At 45.1% G+C, this 19863-nt stretch overlaps 1 protein-coding gene across 7 annotated transcripts in view; it reads left to right on the top strand.

Moving 5' to 3' along the window:
* HHAT (hedgehog acyltransferase) overlaps positions 1–19863 on the top strand; it is a 326701-nt gene that overhangs the window by 257426 nt on the left and 49412 nt on the right. For 6 of the 7 annotated variants that reach the window (XM_058701853.1, XM_058701849.1, XM_058701855.1 and 3 more), the window contains one exon: positions 13247–13391. The exons of the other annotated variant lie outside the window; for it this stretch is intronic. In XM_058701853.1, coding sequence (XP_058557836.1) covers positions 13247–13391 — 145 coding nt within the window. The remainder of the gene's footprint in view (positions 1–13246; positions 13392–19863) is intronic. 7 annotated transcript variants of the gene reach the window in all.

Here is a 19863-nt window from a genome sequence, read left to right as displayed (position 1 = left end):
TTCGATTTGCTAGTATCTTATTGAGAATTTTTGCATCCATGCTCATCAGGGATATTGGCCTGTAGTTCTCTTTTTTTACTGGGTCTCTGTCTGGTTTAGGAATCAAAGTAATACTGGCTTCATAGAATGAGTCTGGAAGTTTTCCTTCCCTTTCTATTTCTTGGAATAGCTTGAGAAGGATAGGTATTATCTCTGCTTTAAACGTCTGGTAGAACTCCCCTGGGAAGCCATCTGGTCCTGGACTCTTATTTGTTGGGAGATTTTTGATAACCGATTCAATTTCTTCGCCGGTTATGGGTCTGTTCAAGCTTTCTATTTCCTCCTGATTGAGTTTTGGAAGAGTGTGGGTGTTTAGGAATTTGTCCATTTCTTCCAGGTTGTCCAATTTGTTGGCATATAATTTTTCATAGTATTCCCTGATAATTGTTTGTATCTCTGAGGGATTGGTTGTAATCATTCCATTTTCATTCATGATTTTATCTATTTGGGTCATCTCCCTTTTCTTTTTGAGAAGCCTGGCTAGAGGTTTGTCAATTTTGTTTATTTTTTCAAAAAACCAACTCTTGGTTTTGTTGATCTGCTCTACCGTTTTTTTAGATTCTATATTGTTTATTTCTGCTCTGACCTTTATTATTTCTCTTCTTCTGCTGGGTTTAGGCTGCCTTTGCTGTTCTGCTTCTATTTCCTTTAGGTGTGCTGTTAGATTTTGTATTTGGGATTTTTCTTGTTTCTGGAGATAGGCCTGGATTGCGATGTATTTTCCTCTCAGGACTGCCTTCGCTGCATCCCAAAGCGTCTGGATTGTTGTATTTTCATTTTCGTTTGTTTCCATATATTTAATTTCTTCTCTAATTGCCTGGTTGACCCACTCATTCGTTAGTAGGGTGTTCTTTAACCTCCATGGTTTTGGAGGTTTTCCAGACTTTTTCCTGTGGTTGATTTCAAGCTTCATAGCATTGTGGTCTGAAAGTATGCATGGTATAATTTCAATTCTTGTAAACTTATGAAGGGCTGTTTTGTGACCCAGTATATGATCTATCTTGGAGAATGTTCCATGTGCACTCGAGAAGAAAGTATATTCTGTTGCTTTGGGATGCAGAGTTCTAAATATATCTGTCAAGTCCATCTGATCCAATGTATCATTCAGGGCCCTTGTTTCTTTATTGACCGTGTGTCTAGATGATCTGTCCATTTCTATAAGTGGAGTGTTAAAGTCCCCTGCAATTACCACATTCTTATCAATAAGGTTGCTTATGTTTATGAGTAGTTGTTTTATATATTTGGGGGCTCCGGTATTCGGCGCATAGACATTTATAATTGTTAGCTCTTCCTGATGGATAGACCCTGTAATTATTATATAATGTCCTTCTTCATCTCTTGTTACAGCCTTTAATTGAAAGTCTAGTTTGTCTGATATAAGTATGGCTACTCCAGCTTTCTTTTGGCTTCCAGTAGCATGATAAATAGTTCTCCATCCCTTCACTCTCAATCTGAAGGTGTCCTCAGATCTAAAATGAGTCTCTTGTAGACAGCAAATAGATGGGTCTTGTTTTTTTATCCATTCTGATACCCTATGTCTTTTGGTTGGCGCATTTAATCCATTTACATTCAGTGTTATTATAGAAAGATACGGGTTTAGAGTCATTGTGATGTCTGTATGTTTTATGCTTGTAGTGATGTCTCTGGTACTTTGTCTCACAGGATCCCCCTTAGGATCTCTTGTAGGGCTGGTTTCGTGGTGACAAATTCCTTCAGTTTTTGTTTGTTTGGGAAGACCTTTATCTCTCCTTCTATTCTAAATGACAGACTTGCTGGATAAAGGATTCTCGGCTGCATATTTTTTCTGTTTAGCACACTGAAGATATCGTGCCAAGCCTTTCTGGCCTGCCAAGTTTCAAAAGAGAGATCAGTCAAGAGTCTTATAGGTCTCCCTTTATATGTGAGGGCACGTTTATCCCTTGCTGCTTTCAGAATTTTCTCTTTATCCTTGTATTTTGCCAGTGTTACTATGATATGTCGTGCAGAAGATCGATTCAAGTTACGTCTGAAGGGAGTTCTCTGTGCCTCTTGGATTTCAATGCCTTTTTCCTTCCCCAGTTCAGGGAAGTTCTCAGCTATTATTTCTTCAAGTACCCCTTCAACACCTTTCCCTCTCTCTTCCTCCTCTGGGATACCAATTATGCGTATATTATTTCTTTTTAGTGTATCACTTAGTTCTCTAATTTTCCCCTCATACTCCTGGATTTTTTTATCTCTCTTTTTCTCAGCTTCCTCTTTTTCCATAACTTTATCTTCTAGTTCACCCATTCTCTCCTCTGCCTCTTCAATCCGAGCCGTCGTGGTTTCCATTTTGTTTTGCATTTTGTTTAAAGTGTTTTTCAGCTCCTCGTGACTGTTCCTTAGTCCCTTGATCTCTATAGCAAGAGATTCTCTGCTCTCCTGTATACTGTTTTCAAGCCCAGCGATTAATTTTATGACTATTATTCTAAATTCACTTTCTGTTGTATTATTTAAATCCTTTTTGATCAGTTCATTAGCTGTTGTTATTTCCTGGAGATTCTTCTGAGGGGAATTCTTCCGTTTGGTTATTTTGGATAGTCCCTGGAGTGGTGCGGACCTGCAGGGCACTTCCCCTGTGCTGTGGTGTATAACTGGAGTTGGTGGGCGGAGCCGCAGTCAGACCTGATGTCTGCCCCCAGCCCACCGCTGTGGCCACAGTCAGACTGGTGTGTGCCTTCTCTTCCCCTCTCCTAGGGGCCGGATTCACCGTGGGGTGGCGTGGCCCGTCTGGGCTACTTGCACACTGCCAGGCTTGTGGTGCTGGGGATCTGGCGTATTAGCTGGGGTGGGTAGGCAAGGTGCACGGGGGCGGGAGGGGCAGGCTTAGCTCGCTTCTCCTTAGGTGACCCACTTCAGGAGGGGCCCTGTGGCAGCGGGAGGGAGTCAGATCCGCTGCCGGAGGTTTGGCTCCGCAGAAGCACAGAGTTGGGTGTTTGCGCGGAGTGAGCAAGTTCCCTGGCCGGAACTGGTTCCCTTTGGGATTTTGGCTGGGGGATGGGCGGGGGAGATGGCGCTGGCGAGCGCCTTTGTTCCCCGCCAAGCTGAGCTCTGTCGTCCGGGGGCTCAGCAACTCTCCCTCCCTTTGTCCTCCAGCCTTCCCGCTTTCCGAGCAGAGCTGTTAACTTATGACCTCCCAGACACTAAGTCGCGCTTGCTGTCGGAACACACTCCGTCCGGCCCCTCCGCTTTTGCCTGCCAGACTCGGGGGCTCCGCTTGGCCGGCGAGCCGCCCCTCCGCCCTGGCTCCCTCCCGCCAGTCCGTGGAGCGCGCACCGCCTCGCCGCCCTTCCTACCCTCTTCCGTGGGCCTCTCGTCTGCGCTTGGCTCCGGAGACTCCATTCTGCTCATCCTCTGGCGGTTTTCTGGGTTCTTTAGGCAGGTGTAGGTGGAATCTAAGTGATCAGCAGGACACGCGGTGAGCCCAGTGTCCTCCTATGCCGCCATCTTCCAACCCAAAAGTGTTTGGTTTAAATCAATGAAAATTTTTTAAAAATTTACTAATGTGTTAAGTTCTATAAATTTTTGTTGTTGCTGATTTATTTTATTCCATTGTTGGTGAGCATAGCCTTCATGATAACTTTTTAGAATATATTTGGGTTCCTTTCCTGGCTTAGTTCATATTCAGTTTGATTATGGTCCATTTGTATATGAAAATTGCGTGTATTCATTGTTCTATGTATCTTTCTATTAGACAGGCCTAATAATTCTTTCATTGTGATAAATTATACATTTATACATTGCTGAAATTCTCATTTTGTTTATACATTACTCTCCTGGCTTTGGTGAGTGTTGTAATGACTGTTATTTTAAACTTTCAGTCAAATAAAAATCACTTATTTTCATTTCATTAAGATCTGTTCCTGAAGATTTATCTTCGTTTTCTGTTTGGAACATATTCCTCTTTTTCTTTATATATATATATATTTTTTACTCTCTCTAATGGTTTCTTTGCATTAGATAAAATTACCATGTCTCCTAATCTGCACAGAGTTGTCTTGTGTAGAAGTTGAACCATGTCAGTCAGCCTGGCCTGAGCTTCTAATTTTTTTCTCAAACCTCTGTGATTGTCCAAGTTCAAGTTACCTTCTTCATTCTTAATGGCCTTCTTAGCTGAAGATGTGCTAAGACCTGTTAGTGTGCCCTAGGGGAGGGTCACAATCAGTACCTTGATGCAGTATGATTAGAATCTAGACCCTCAATCATCAGCTGGGAGAGTACATATTTAAACCTGTTTCCGAGGAAAAACTGGGAGATGGGAACTTTTGCCTGCTCAGTCTGTGCCAAGACTTGGTGTGTGGTCTCAGGAGAGTGCTCCTGTGCCTGTTAGGAACTGCTTCTTTGGTTGCTGCAGTCCTATGGGACTTGTGAATGGAAGCCTCAGTGGCCACCAGAGCTAGGCCATTGGGGGACCTGTTCCTTGGACAGCAGCTGCAAAAGCTGGCATGCAGGTGTAATTCAAGCTCCTTCCAGGGAGATACTGGCAACTTGGAGTGAGCTGGAGGGAAAAGGTGGGGGAGGTGTCCACCAGCTTCCCAGTGACCTGGGAGGATCACAGACATTCTTTAGATGTGTGCTAAATGAGCAGTCTGACTCTCAGGCAGAAAATTTTAAACTATGCAGTAGACCTCTTTCAGAGAAAGACTGGGAGATTTTTGCTTGCTCTCTTAGTGGTGACTCTGGGGAGAGAGCTGTGACAAGTGCTCATGTGCCCCTCAAGACTGCTTCTTTGTTTGCTCGTCTTGGGGGTCTTATGAACACAGGCACCATTGGTTTTCAGAGCTAATTGCCTGTTCCTGCAATGGGAGTCTTAAAATTTGGGGTGCTAGATGTGGGGTTCAGAATCTTTGTTCCTCAGGGATAAGCTGGGAATTAGGGTTTTTCTCCCAATTGTAGGATGCTTTGTGGGGGTGGGGTTTATGGCAAGAGTATGTCTCAGCCTTGTCTGCCTGTTAAGATGTGGGTATTTTCTCATTTACCTGATGGGTAGGAGTTTCTCTGCCAGTTTCTGGATTTCTTTCAGTGTAAATTGCTTCATTTACAGAATGTATAGCTGTGCATTCAGTGCAGCCACAGAAGGAGGGAAGGGGAGGAACCTCTTGTGTCGCCATCTTCATAGCCTCTCCTCTTCTAAGATTGTTTTGCTTATTTAGGTTCCCTTGAGATTCCATCTTAATTTTAAGATGAGTTTTTTCTGTTTTTTGAAAAAAAAAATCACTGGGGTTTTGATAGGGATTGCCTTGAATCTGTAGATAGCTTTGGGTGGTGTTGTCATCTTAATAATCTTAAATATTCCAATCTATGAATATGGATGTCTGTTTCTTCTTGAAGTGTTTTGTAGTTGTCAGTATATAAGTCTTTTCCCTCCTTAGTTAAATTTATTCCTAAGTATTTTTTTCTTTTTGATGCTATCGTAAATGGAATTCTTTTCCTAATCTGCTTTTCAGATGGTTTATTGTTAGTGTATAGAAGTGCAGCCGATTTTTGCATGTTGATTTTTGTCTTGAATCTTTGCCGAATTTTTTTTCATTAGTTGTAACAGTTTGGGTTTTTTTTATGTATATAAAATCTTTAGTTCTTTCTACATATAAAATCATTTCCTTTGCAATCAGAGATAAGTTTTGCTTCTTCCTTTCCAGTTTGGGTGCTAGGCCTATTAATTTTTATTCAGCTATTTTATATTCTTACTTTTGATCTTTTAGGTGTCATTTTCTGAGGGGATATGTTAAATCTCCTACTCTAATGGTGAATTCCAATTACTTTTTTAGCTTCCAGTGTTATTTTAAGCCATATTGTTCTTGAAAATATTGAGCTCCTGAAATTGACACTTGGTGAGTATCTATCAACCATTGCTTAAGGAACACATGCATAACTAAGTACTAGTTTTTGACGTATTTGAAGTATTTCAAGGAAAAAAACACTTCTTGAAGATCTACTTTCTATTTGGCACTGAAGGGACAAATATCTTGAAGATTCCATTCTAGGGGAGGGACACACAGTGCTACACAGACATAAATCTGTACAATATAGCAGGCAGCATGAAGACATTTGAGTTAGAGGAATGTGTGAATCCCTGTACTATCCTTACTACTCTACTTACCAGTGTATGACCTAGGACCTGTTACTTAAAGTCTATGCCCTTCTAGTTTCTCCTTTGCAAAAAGGGAATAGTTTCTCCTACTTAGCAATATAGCTCAAGGTCATCACATAGTGAATTTGTTTTTGCATCAGAAATTGTATAGCTAAAGCATATAGATTGATACTATCTATCCCCTGGGTTACAGAAACACAGAAAAGGGGTGACTGACTCTGACAGGGTTAGAGTAGCCTATGTTTATCAAATGCCAACTGTGAACTAGGAGTCTGAGCTTGCCCGGAGCAGTGCAGTTAAAAAGTGGGCCCAGAACCTGAGCACCATTTGGACTGGTCCAAAGCTGTTGGTCTCCTGAGCTGACGCTGAGCTGGAGCTTGAAGAAAGAATTAGGAGGACACATTTTCAGTAGAGAAAACAGCTTGTGCAAAGGCATGGAGCTGTAAAAGTACGTGCCATGTTGGAAGAACAGTGAGTAGAGCTGTGTCATTAGCAGGAATCAAGGTTGGAAAGTAAAATGAGGTCTGATTGTAAAGGACCTTCTTTGGATTTTAGTCTCAAGTAGTAAAAGAGCCACCAAGATATTTTGCGCAATGGAGGGACATATTCAGTGTACCTGACGAACCAGAGGGGGAAAGGCCAGAGTATAGCATGCCAGTTAACAAAGAGGCTTCTGCACAATCCAGAGCAGAGACATGAGGACTAAAAGCATGGCCATGTTGGTAGAAGAGCAAGAACACGGGGTGAGACAGTACTGTTGGCCATTCCAGAACTTTTGGCAGGATCCCAGCCCCTCAAATATGGCTTAAGTTCTCTGATTATACCAAGAGCTTGTTTTTTGCTTGGCTATTTGAAAGCCTCCTGAAATTGCTTCGTATGCTGCATGGATTTGGATGCCAGAGTATAGGCTGTGCTGTTTTTAACCAAGCAGGATATGTAAACTGTGGAGCAGGTGACTTGTCCATTTAAGCAAAGTTGGCTTTGTCTTTATCACCACAGTATTTGATTCTCTCTCAGGAGCATACATTGCTTAGATCTCAGTAGTAGATACTGGAAATTTTCATTTCATTGACCAGATATATTTTGAAGCTTCGTACACTTACAAGAAGGAAGGAGGTGTTGCTTTTGAGTGCCTTCATATATTCCTTTGGCGTGGATATAGGATGGAAGGGAACATTAAGGAAGTCAGGAGATTCTGTAACTTATTTAGGGCAAAGAGAGAGGCAGGTGTTAAATAACTAATTACTGAGCACACACAGAGTACTCATGGGTCTTACGTGATGCAGATGGAAGAATAGCACTCACCATACAGGGAGGAGCGTGAGAGAGGGGTTACTCATGAAACACGGACTTCTGAATGGAAGGGACCAAAGTGCCTTGTCCAATGAAGCAAGGGGAGAGGTGTCCTGGCGGGTTGGCGCAGGATGGGACAGGAGTTTGGGTCTTCCTGAGTGTTTTGCCCTGGCCACCCTTCTCTTTCACAAGAGCTCTGATTGTTTCTTTGTTACCTTTGGTCTCATCTTTACAGCCTGTGGGGTGTCTACCCTCATTTACTCTCCTGGTCTCCAGCAGTATCCCCCATGCCATTTCCTTGTGCATCCTCTCTTACCCTCTGGGTAGCATTTTTATTAGAAAATGAAAGACTTCAGTGATTATATGGAAGAACTGTGTCCAGCTGCTCAAACCCACCCAATTTCTTTTTTTAGCTTCTTCCCATTTAAAAATAAACAGTATCAGGTCCCACTTGCCAAGCCTTTGTCAGTCTCCAGCAGCCATTCCTCCGGCCCATCTGCTCCCCCAGATGCTCAGCCTGTCCCCTCTTCCCAGCTCGGCCCCACATGCAGCCCCTCTGTGGACGAGTGTGGGACCCACCGCGCACAGCAGCCTGCAGCCCCACCGCGCCATCTGCCTCCCACCCTAGTGCACATTCTGAGAGTAACTTCTGACCCAGTTTCCACACCACCCCAGGACCCAACTTGTTCGCCCCAGCCCAGGTCCTGTGATTTCCAGGGACAGGATGCTGACTGGAAAAGAGAGAGGAGTTTCCATAGAGATAGGAATAAACACAGGAGCTGACACCTCACAGGAGGAAAGGCAAACTAGTGTGACAGTTTAGTTCTGCCCCAAGGTTTACTTTGTTTGGGTTAGTTCCTTTGGAAGTCAGTGTCTTAGAGGGAAGTATAAAGCAGTGCTTTGAGGGAAGTTTTAAAGTACGCTGTCCTTACAAAGTGTTCCCACACCCCACGTCTTGTTTCTTCTATCAGAGACCCTGAACTCACGCAGAGGAATTAGAGGTCTACCCTGGGTGTGTGCTTCTAGGTGTTCTGTGGGGCTTGCTGTATCCAGGCCCAAAGTCCAGGATCTGCTAAAGAGTGGGTTATATCAATGCTAACATGGAGAGAAACCATCTCAACCTGTTATTGAAGCCAGAGTCCCTGAGGGAGAACTGGTCACCCTAGGGTAGGAAGTGATACTTTCTATTCTTCTTCTTTCCTCTGGGTCTGTGGGATGTGAGGGAGAGAAGCCTCGGGACTGGTGGCACACCATGCCTATCTGTGGTTGGCACAGGAGGCTCCTCTCAAGTTGGGTGCCAGGGGGTGGTGGGTGGGTTAGGGGAGACTCACACTGGGGCACTGTGAAGAGCACTGTCCCTGCCCTGGGATGCCTTTCTCTGGGCCCCAGGGGAAAGGGGGAACGTTTTTGGCATCGCTCCTAATGAGGCAGGAAGGGAGGTTCTGTGCCCCCATAGACCAAGAGAGAAGTGGGCTTATAAGGAACATAGAAGAAAACATTTCACCCATGCTCAAGAGACACTGTTGACATTCTGGGCAGGACAGTTCTGTCTCACACATTGTAATATGTTTACTGTCCCTGGGCCTTGCCATCTCATGCCTTAATTTTGTGACCTTGGGACAACCAAAAGCTGCTCCGCAAGTTCTAACCATCCCCTGGGGACTGGAAAACCATTCCCAGTTTTTTGCTGCCAGGATATTGAATTGCCGTAGCCTCATCTTTCCTATGGGAAGAGACCATGACCAGACCAGAGCTCTGGTGTATCCTGTTGCATTTGTGTTAAAATCAGATTCTGGGGGCGCCTGGGTGGCGCAGTCGGTTAAGCGTCCGACTTCAGCCAGGTCACGATCTCGCGGTCCGTGAGTTCGAGCCCCGCGTCAGGCTCTGGGCTGATGGCTCGGAGCCTGGAGCCTGTTTCCGATTCTGTGTCTCCCTCTCTCTCTGCCCCTCCCCCGTTCATGCTCTGTCTCTCTCTGTCCCAAAAATAAATAAATAAAAATAAATAAATAAAATAAAATAAAATAAAATCAGATTCTGTTTACCAGTCATTGCCTTATCTGACCAAGTTGGCAATTCCTATTTTCATACCTGATGGCTCCTCGCTATACACTGGCTTATTTCCCCATTTGGAGCACAGTCCATCACATGACCTCTCCTACCAGGGAGGCTTTTCAGCACCTGAATCATGACTAACATACGAGGCGTGGCCCCTGCACACGGACAGATAGCCTGTATCCTAGACGTGAAGGACCACAGGAGTGATGGCAACAATGGCTACAGGATATCTAAGGAGACTGTGTAAAAGAAATCAAGAGTTTAAAGTAGGAATGTTGACTCCATGGCCCTAGAGATGTAGAAAGTCATATTTATTGGTGGAGCTGGCCAGATATACCCTTCCAGCCTTGCCCATGTGACTTCTTCCCTCCTTAGGACCTCGAAGCATGGAACTTGGGTCTGGAGTGTATATCAGGGGCTGAGGCCAGATGGCTCCCAAGGTAGAGGGAGATCCCCAGTGTCTAAACCGTCACCTCCCGCCGTGTATTCAGGGACTCCAAAGAGGAGAGATGGGTTCTAGCTGAGATTCACATCCCCTTTGCTATTAACCGTGGGCTATCCGCACAGGCCCTCTCTTTTATTCCTGGTGCCTCTCATTCTGCTCTCCCACTGATCCACAGGGCAGAGAAGTGATGCTGAGTCAAGTTTGCTGCTTGTGGGCAGGCAGGCTAATTTAGTTAGTTCAGAGGATGGGGCTATTAGTTCAATCAGGTTTTTGGATTTACTTTATTGTCTCCTACTTTGGTAATCAACAACTGCCTATAAGCATCTTGATTTCTCCTTTATATCTTTCTGGTGTATTGAGTCTAAAAGCCTGTGCCTTTAATGTTCTTGCTTAGTTTTTGCAAAATTAACTCTTTATAAAAATTGAATTGTAGCCCATTTTGTCAGATTTTAGATGTCCTCCATCATCTCTGAGATCAGAGGCTCTTTCATATTTGCTATTATTTTGACTTTTTTTTCCCTAAGCAGAAATAGGAATTTATTGACTCATATAGCTGAATAATCACAGAAGCAAAGGAAGATCCGTTAGAACCAGAGCTTCAGGTGCTGAAATGAGGAGCCCTGTGCCTCCAGGACTCACTCTCCGCCTCACCTCCTCCCTTGCTCTGCCCTTTGCCCCACACCTCTGCCTCCCCTACCAGCCTGGTCCTTGCCCCCCTACTGGGTCACCTGGCTCCTCAGTCCTGCTTAGAACTAAGCCCAATGCAAAGAGCAGTTTCCTCTCTCAGTATCTCTCAGTTGGTTGTTTAATAATTGTAATCATTTCCTGTAAAAGGAGAACCACTCTGAGCTTAACCAATCTACGTGCATTCTGTGTCATTGACATTAATATGGAAAAGATTACATGGAGCCTTTGAATTCCCCTAACAGGATGTAAGGTTGGAGGACACGGGTGGGTTTGGAACAGAAGTGCCAGAACATCTGACTCACCGGGTCCCTTAGAAATGAAACACGTTATCAGTGGTCCTGTACCTGGAGAGAATTATTTGGATACATTTGTGCCAGTTAGGGTAATCTATATTGTCTTAATTTGTCATTCTGAATTTCCCCCCTATCTCCCTCCTTCCTCCCTAGTTACTGCTGATGGAGCCAGTGATACACAGAAAATATCTTCTGCTCTCAAATGCAGAAACTGGTAGATTAATGTCTCCCTATTCTCAGAGGTGAAGAGTGCTGAATTACAAGCCCATTTCATCCCCATGTCTCTTTCAGCACCATTTTAAAAAAAATTTTAATGTTTTATTTTTTTATTTTTTTATTTTTTTAAATTTTTTTTTTTCAACATTTTTTATTTATTTTTGGGACAGAGAGAGACAGAGCATGAGCGGGGGAGGGGCAGAGAGAGAGGGAGACACAGAATCGGAAACAGGCTCCAGGCTCCGAGCCATCGGCCCAGAGCCTGACGCGGGGCTCGAACTCACGGACCGCGAGATCGTGACCTGGCTGAAGTCGGACGCCTAACCGACTGCGCCACCCAGGCGCCCCTAATGTTTTATTTTTGAGAGAGAGAGATACAGAGCGCTACTCGTAGGGGGAGGGGCAGAGAGAGAGAGGGAGACACAGAATCCGAAGCAGGCTCCAGGCTCTGAGCTGTCAGCACAGAGTCCAACACGGGGCTCAAACCCATGAACTGCGAGATCATGACCTGAGTTGAAGTCGGACGCTTAGCTGACTGAGCCACCCAGGCGCCCCTTGTTTTTATACTGTGTAATTAACTCTTGTTTGGTCTGACTTGACAGTGTCCTCTATACATGCTTGTGGCCTTTTAGAACAAGGGAGAGACTAGAGGTCACCTTGTCTGGTAGCCTCTAACTGGGGACATGTCAGCATCATTGGAGAGCTTTCCAGAACAATGATGTCCAAGCAGATGACTCAGTGCCAACTACACAGCTTATCTGTGGAAGACCACACTTTACTTTGACATAATGGTGGCAGTAAAACCATGCTCCAAGGTGATGCTGGAGAACACCATGGATGGGGTGACATGTGATTGCAGCTGTATCTGAGCATATAGAACAGAGGCTGGAACTGGCAGGAGAGGAAAAGGAGAGGGGGTCAGAAATTGATTTGTCTAGGTTTCCAAAAGACACTGACCAAGGCTTACACAGTGGCCCCAGATAGTCCGTAACAGACTTGCCAGAACTAAGCAAGCCTCCTTCCAGAGACACCCTCCAGCTTAATCCTTTTCTCATACTAGGAATTTGGTTAATTCAGATTTCTATTTGTAATTGGAGCACATCTGAAATCAGGATGCAAGTGATCCCAGAAATATGTAGGTTTCAGGAAGATATTCAGAAACGATCTTCACACCCTCTGCTCTCTCCTTTTTCTGTGTCTTTGGATTTGATGGAGGTATTTGTCAGAAACCCTGGGGCCCTTTGGCCTTGCTGTTGCACTGCACCTGGTTCTCATTCTGCATATGCAGTCCCTAAGAACAGTCCCTGTGGACGTGTCGATGGCGCTCACACACTCCAGGCACAGCCCTCTGCCATCTTACTCAGGAGGACCACCAGAACAGTCAGTACCAAGAAAGAAAGGCTCTGTTTACTTGATGCAGTCCCCAAGAAGTTATTAAAAGGGAAGGAAAAAGTGCAATGAAGCCCTCAGATGGACAAGCAGAATTCTTTATCATCATCATTGTTGGAAACCACCTGTCTGTTTCCTGCATATTTCAGGTGCTGTGACAAGCGGCCGCTCTTGGAAGCTGCCGCAGGCTCACTCTCAGTGGGGCGTGTACCCTGAGCTCTGATTCCGGGAATGAGGTCGGCTTGTGCTGATTCTCCTGCGCCCTCTTAATGGGATTCTTCCTCACAGTGGGTCAGATTGACAGGATGGCTTCCCAGAGTCCAGTTACCTGGCCCAGAACATCACCCTGATCTTGACCTCATTACATGGAGTTGTGCTGGTTATAAGGGAGCCCAGTTTAAACAGTTCTTATACCTGTAGTTCACATGCAGAGGATGTGTGGACACATTCATTCTGGACAGATCTTGACTAGCTTCAGTGCTTGTGTGACACGTGTCAGGGGAAGCCCGTTTGGCAGTAGGAAGCAACAAATTGGGGATGCATCACTTCTTAGACCGGAGTGAGCATGACACAGGAATGGAAGTTTTTATGGCTGCTTAAGTCCTGCCCCAGCTCAGGCTCTGGGCTGGGTGTCCTGGGCTGGTACTAGAGATGCCCGGTGGTACCTCAGCACTATTTTTGTGCCCCTCCAGTGAGACACCACCTGCCTTTTCCCCACAGATTCACTTCCTTTCCCCACAAGCCCGCCGTCGATTCCACGCCGCCTTTGCGTCTTGTTCCACCTCCATGCTGATCCTGTCCAACCTGGTGTTTCTTGGGGGCAGTCAAGTTGGGAAAATCTACTGGAACAGGATCTTCATACAAGGTAAGTTGCCTGACAATGCTGTTTTCAGTCAATTTCTTGTTTTCCACGTATGCTGTTGCCACATACCTTGTGGTACATCTGTGTGGTGTAGCGGGAGGCGTTCATTGTTCTGTTCGTGGTATGTGACCCGTAAAATACCAACCAGAAACAATTCCCCGTGTTTAGCCATAACGTTCAGGGGCCCCTACGTCGATGTACCTCTCATCTATTACATGCGGCACTTAACATTAAAAGGTATTATCCCAGCTCTCCCAAACTCTGCTGTTGCCTTCTACTAAATTAATACTCTGGTTTTTAAAAAGTTTCCTGGGGCACCTGGGTGGTTCAGTCGGTTAAGTGTCCGACTTCGGCTCGGGTCGTGATCTCACGGTCCACGAGTCCTAGCTCTGTGTCACGCTCTGTGCCGACAGCTCAGAGCCTGGAGCCTGCTTCGGATTCTGTGTTTCTGTCTCTCTCTGCCCCTCCCCTGCTCATGCTCTCTCTCTCTCTCTCTCTCTCTCTCTCTATCAAAAACAAATAAAAAACAATTAAAAAAAAAGTTTCCTAATCTTCCTTCCTAATCATCCCAGCCTTCAGTATACTGCAAAAGTCTAACCTTTCATTTACCGCTCTGAGCATCCTGGTCAGCAAGGTCCTGGAAGCCCCACTGTGCTCTCCTGTAGCTGTGGGCTTGGCACCCGGGTTTTGCCACAGCTCTTTGTTGTAGGTGTGTTTGTCTGAACACCGGGATGCCAACACTCATGGCCAGTCTTGTATATAATGTGCATGAAGTGGTGTGTGTCAGTATCCACAGCAAGCCACACCTCCAGCAGGTAGAATGCTGGTCTGTGGGGGTTACTGTGGAAACACTGCATTAATGATCGATCATCATTTATTTATGGTCCCTACTGCCCTTAGGCCGGAACTAAGAGCTCTGTCACAGCCTTGAGAGACTTGGGAGAATGAGGCCTGAGTACAGTGCACATTACTCCAGCCAGTTTACCGGGTGTGAAAAGCCAAGGTTCCCTGTTCTGTTTCCCTGACCAATGGCATGGTTTTGTGCCTTTGGTCTGGGAAGTTTTGCCAGGCGGTAACGACGTGATTGACTGCATGACCAGGCTGTCCTCTCTACATCCGGGTCCCTGAGGAGCCAGTGATGCTTCCACTGCAGCTTTTTTCATACCAGAAATAACCCTGGCACAGCTGCATGAGCCCAGAATGCCAGGTCACAAGTCTAAACCGTGGCGGCTTGGGGGAGCCAGGCTCAAAGGGGCCATGAGAGAGCCCTGCTCTGCTTTCCTCTCGTCATTACAAAACCCCTCTTTGATCTTACTTTTTGAGAACTATCTTAGCTGATGGTTCCTGAAAAGACAATGTACTTTTTAAGTGGGAGCCGTCCTTTAATAAAGGTGGGAGCCGATGGGGTGCAGAGGGTCTCAAGAAAAAAAACATGCTCCTTGCGGTGGGCGACAGTGTCCTACTTTCCTGGCTTCCAACCACAGTACCAAGGACACTGTGACTCGGGAAAATGCTGACTTGGGACTTGCTGGTCACATGGACAAGAAGGCTCCGATCTTTGCTTCCAGAAATGAGGCCTCAGGTATTTGCCACTTCCAAGGCACTGAGAATACATTACAAAAAAGAAGCACACATAAATGTAGGAGCTGAACATGCAAACAGAAATGTGTCCACAGACTGAGGTAGTTGTGCCAGATGCATGAGCGACTTACCGTAGGTCATAGGATGGAGTGGCTTACCTTCCCGCAAAAACTGGATTTCACAGAGGAGGTGGCAGTTGAATTGGAGTTTTGAGCCGCAAGTAGGAACTTGCCAGGTGGAGAAGGCAGGTGTGTGGGAATAATTAACACTAGCTGCTCTGTCAGATAGTTCTGAACTCTCAGTAATCTTTTCCCATAGAAATTTATTCTTCTCACAGTTCATTGTGGGTCCAGTGGCTTTTTCTAGGCAGTGACTCCACAGAACCTCGAATGTTTCTATGTTGATTCTTTACTTTCTTGGCCTGGCATCATGGAGGAGAAGAGCACATGGGGATGGCACACAAGTACTAAATATCCCCGCCAGTGGTGACGCACAGCATTTCTGCTCACATTCCATTGGCTGGAACCAGTCACATGACCAGCCCAAGTGCAAGAGAGGGAGATGTGGGGAAGTGCACAGGTATTCGTAGGTTATGGCACAGCAGGAGACGGTACATGAGGCAACCTGGAGGTGCCCAAGGGGCAGGTAAAAATGTGAGTTGGACTGCGGAAAACAGTATGGCAGTTCCTCAGAAATTAAAATAGAAATACCATATGATCCAGAAATTCCACTACTGAAAATTTACCCAAAGAAAATGAAAATATTAATTTAAAAAGATACGTGCACCCCTATGTTCATTGTGGCATTATTTACAATCACCAAGGTGTTTGGTGATTACAAACAACCTAGGTGTTCGTAAATAGATGAGTGAATGGAGAAGATGTGGTATGTATGTGTAATGGGATATTACTCAGCCATAGAAAGAATGAAGTCTTGCTATTTGTGACATGGATGGATGTGAAGGGTATTATGCGAAGTGATGTAAGTCAGACAAAGGCAAATACCATATGATTTTACTTACATGTAGAATAAAAAAAATAGTTTGGTTTTTACAATAAGCATGCAAGAAATAACATTCTTTGGTTGGATATTGAGGTTGATATTTTCCAAGGAAGACCGTAGCTCATGGAATAGTGGTAGAAATGATCAACTGATATACATAAAAGCTAAATTTTTGCTAAAGTAATTCTTCATCAAATAAATATAGATGGGTAAGGCAAAGAAGAAAGCCCTGAGTATTCAAGAGTCAAAATGAATGATACTTATGAATATTAACATTCAGTTTCATTTAGTCAAAATACAAAAGCTAACACAAATTTATGGAATTACCAGATCGTGGATTTTAAAACCATCAGTCACTTCCACGATCACTATGATTATGATGCTATGGCCTGTGATAATTCATTTACAAACATTGTACTCTAACAAAGGGGGAAAAATGAATTTTTTGAATTTACAAATAAATAATATTGATAATTAAAAAAAAAATAAAAACAGAAACAGACTTGTGAATACACAGAGCTGGTGGCTGCCATAGGGGAGAGGGACATGGGGTGGGGGGTGAAATAGGTGAAGAGGATTAAGAAGTACAAACTTTCAATTATAAAATAAGTAAGTTCCAGACATGAAAGGTACAGCATAAGGAATATAATCAATAATATAATAATGGTACGTGGTGCCATAATGTAACTATACTTATTGTGGTGAGCATCGCACAGTGTATGGACTTGTGGAATGACTATGTTGTGCCTCTGAAACTACTAATACAACATCGTATGTCAACTATACTTCAGTAATCAAGTGTTTGTCTGGATGTGGGTTACAGTTGGGGAGGTTTGGACTACATGAACTGTGGGAGTCAAGGGCACACAGGTACGTGAGGCCACGGGGGGTGGATACAGGTCCCCAGGCAGCAGGCACAGAGCAAGAAGAGAGCAGGGTGGGAGGTGTGATCTGGCTGTGCAGGCACGTAAAGTGGCGGAGGAAAGGTCACAGCTATAAGATGTTCTTACTGCTTCTCAAAGGCATGCTTTGCCCTGCACCCTGTGGAACTAACATCAGGCGCCCCGGGGTCAAGGCTCAGAAAAAAACCAGTCTGCTTCTGCCGTGCGGGTCCTGCTATGGCCTTCGACTCGATCTATGTCGTACCTTTGGAGCCAGGTGCCTGAGTCCTGGAGACCCAATCTCCAAATATGGAGGGCTGGCTCTATGGAAGCATTTTTCTCTGGTTTCTGAGGCCAGGGAGGCTCAGCTTAGAAGGCATTTACTGTGTCAGAGAGTCTTTAAGTCAGCCTGGTCCCATCCCAGCTGGTCCGTCCCATGGGCCTCCTGAGGCAGGGGATGTCTACTGGGGACTTGGCAGTTCCCTTGTTTGCATGTTCCCCACTGCGGGTCTTTGAGTCAATTTCAGTATCTCCTGGAGGAAGCTAAAGCAGATGGTGCCAAATCTCCCATCCTTGAGACCTCTGGGTTTTACTTCATAACTCATTTGATTGACTTGATAGAACAATAGTATGAATATTCATGTTTGGGTACAAAAAAGTACTAATGAGTTTGTAGGATGTTTCCGCATAACTCTGTTGGGGGTGTTACATTCGCTTTCTAAAATTAAAAAATCTGAATTCTGAAACTCCTCTGCTCCCAATGGTTTCAGATACAGGATTGCTGACCTGCACATGTATCAGCTGATGAATGAATCAGGACTTTGAGACCCTGGTTGTCTCTGGCCTCTTCTTCAGCCAATGGAGTTTGCTGTTCTGAGACCCACCCCTACTCACTGAGGAACATGAGACAGGAGTGAGTGAGGGGACGGAGAGTTCAAGCTCAGTATTTAGATTTCCAGGTTGAATGGGAAGGTGGCCCTTCCCCAAGGGTAACAGACTTGTCCCTGTGCACCTTGATGGGCTGGGCCCTGCTGTAGTGAGATACAGGAAGTGGTAATGGGTGTCCTTCCAACAGATCTTGCCTCTGTGAGTCCTGGAAGGGCAGGGAGGGGGCAGCCAGGGATCTGAGGATGGGGACCATAGAGGAGATTGCAAATCCCCGCCCCCCCCCACCAGAGAAGGGGCTGAGAGGATACAGCTTCCCTAGTTCTCAGGGAGACCTTTCCCCACATTGCTGATGTGCCTGGAAATACCTCACAGTTAGCCTGGAGATGTTGGCTTAAGGTCACTATCTCCTTATCTCCAGTTCCTTGGATTTTGGCATGGGTCTGTTTGCTTTAAGCTACAAAGCTTATTTTAGTAGCATATGTAAAAATCTCTAGCCTGGTCTCTATGCGGCTGGTAACACCAGGCTGTAAAATCAGACCCTGCCCTTTCTGCTAGGCACACTGCCCTACTGCCAGGAAATCGGAAGATGTCAGCCAGCAGATGGGAATGCTGAGCGGCCCTCTCAGGGCATCACACACCATTTTTATCGGGTGTTCTCTCTGTTGCAGGGGTTGGAGAAGTAATGTTCAACTAATTATGGGAAATCATCTATATCTTTGCCTTTAAAACCAAAAGTCCCCAAACTTGTGCTATTGAAATTTACTTCAAGCAGCTTGAGGAATGTGAATGTTTAGGCCTCGTATATTTAAGGAGCTTAGCTGGATCCAGGGATCTGAGAAGGATGTGTTCTGGGGATTTGGTCCCCGGGCCTGCTCTAGGGGGCTCTGCTGTCGCATGCTTTGCAAACTCAGGTTGCTTCTTACATAACTCTTTGGCCTTCAAAAGCATCTGTTGATGGAAAGAGCTTTCTCCTGTCTTAAATCCTTGACGTTGAAGTATAAGTTAATTTCTTGAACAAGCAGATGATGACTCCTCTCTAACTCAGAAATATCAGTGAGTTATAACTCCAAATCTGCAAGACCAAGCTCCATAAAGCAATTGTGTCTCAAGCATCCTTGCAGTGCCCTGTAGTCCTGCTACAGCTGGCAGTGCCCTGTGTTTGGAGGGGATGGATGTACATTGGGAATATATCTGGCCTTGAGGGGCTGAAAGCTTTATTAATGTTTGTGTGCAAGGCGGTGTTGCTTCTGGAAGGTCCATTTGCTTTTGTCAGCAGTAGGCAGGGACTCTGTAAAAAAGGGACCTAATCTTTTCCCAAGCGGTAGGGACCTAGATCCTGCATCTAGGGTTTTGCAGTGACAGAAATTTCATAGGGACATGGTATCCACCAAATATTCTTCTGCCTGACTTCTCATCACACACACACACACGCGTGCTCAAACACACTCAAACACACACACACACGCACCCTACACCTGTTTCCCTCCTCTTGTTGCCTGATCTAATTTGGCAAACTCCATCTCAACACTTAGTTCCTGGAGTGGCCCTGCGCCAAGGCAAGGAGAATGTGGTTCTTTTCCAGATTGCAATGAGAGAGGTACTAGTAGTTTTTTGTTCTGTTTTGTTTTGTTTTGTTTTTTATGCAGGTCAGAACGTTTACACTCCCCATATTTGCTTACTATTTCTAGCTGAGAAAGGAGAAAGTAGATTTCCTCCCTGATTACTAGCTTGTCCAGGCAACTTATTTGTCTCCTGACTCAAATGGCTCTGGACAGGCATTTTATTTAAAGCTGAACTGGGGTATCACACTGGAAATTCTGGAAGGCTGTGGTTAGATAAAAACTCATTCCCCTCACATCTTGTTAAGTTCTTGGGACTGAAATTTCATTTTTGATGAGAGAAGACGGGGCAGAAGTCAGTGTCTCAGGGGCCTTCCTTTGTGATTACTTTGTCTTGCCATCTTCGCTAGCCGTCACCTTCAAAGGGAGTTTCTGTTGCTCTGATCGATCCTGCTTCTGCCTCACTGCGTCCTGTGCGAGCTGTAGAACAGTTAGAGGAGCAGGGGCTTCCCACCCATCGTATTCGTGGTAAAGTTGTTTGTAGATATAGGTTATAAGGTTCAT

The sequence above is a fragment of the Neofelis nebulosa genome, chromosome 15 (assembly GCF_028018385.1).
Source record: "Neofelis nebulosa isolate mNeoNeb1 chromosome 15, mNeoNeb1.pri, whole genome shotgun sequence".
Lineage (NCBI taxonomy): Eukaryota > Metazoa > Chordata > Mammalia > Carnivora > Felidae > Neofelis > Neofelis nebulosa.
This window is presented reverse-complemented; position numbering and strand designations above follow the sequence as displayed.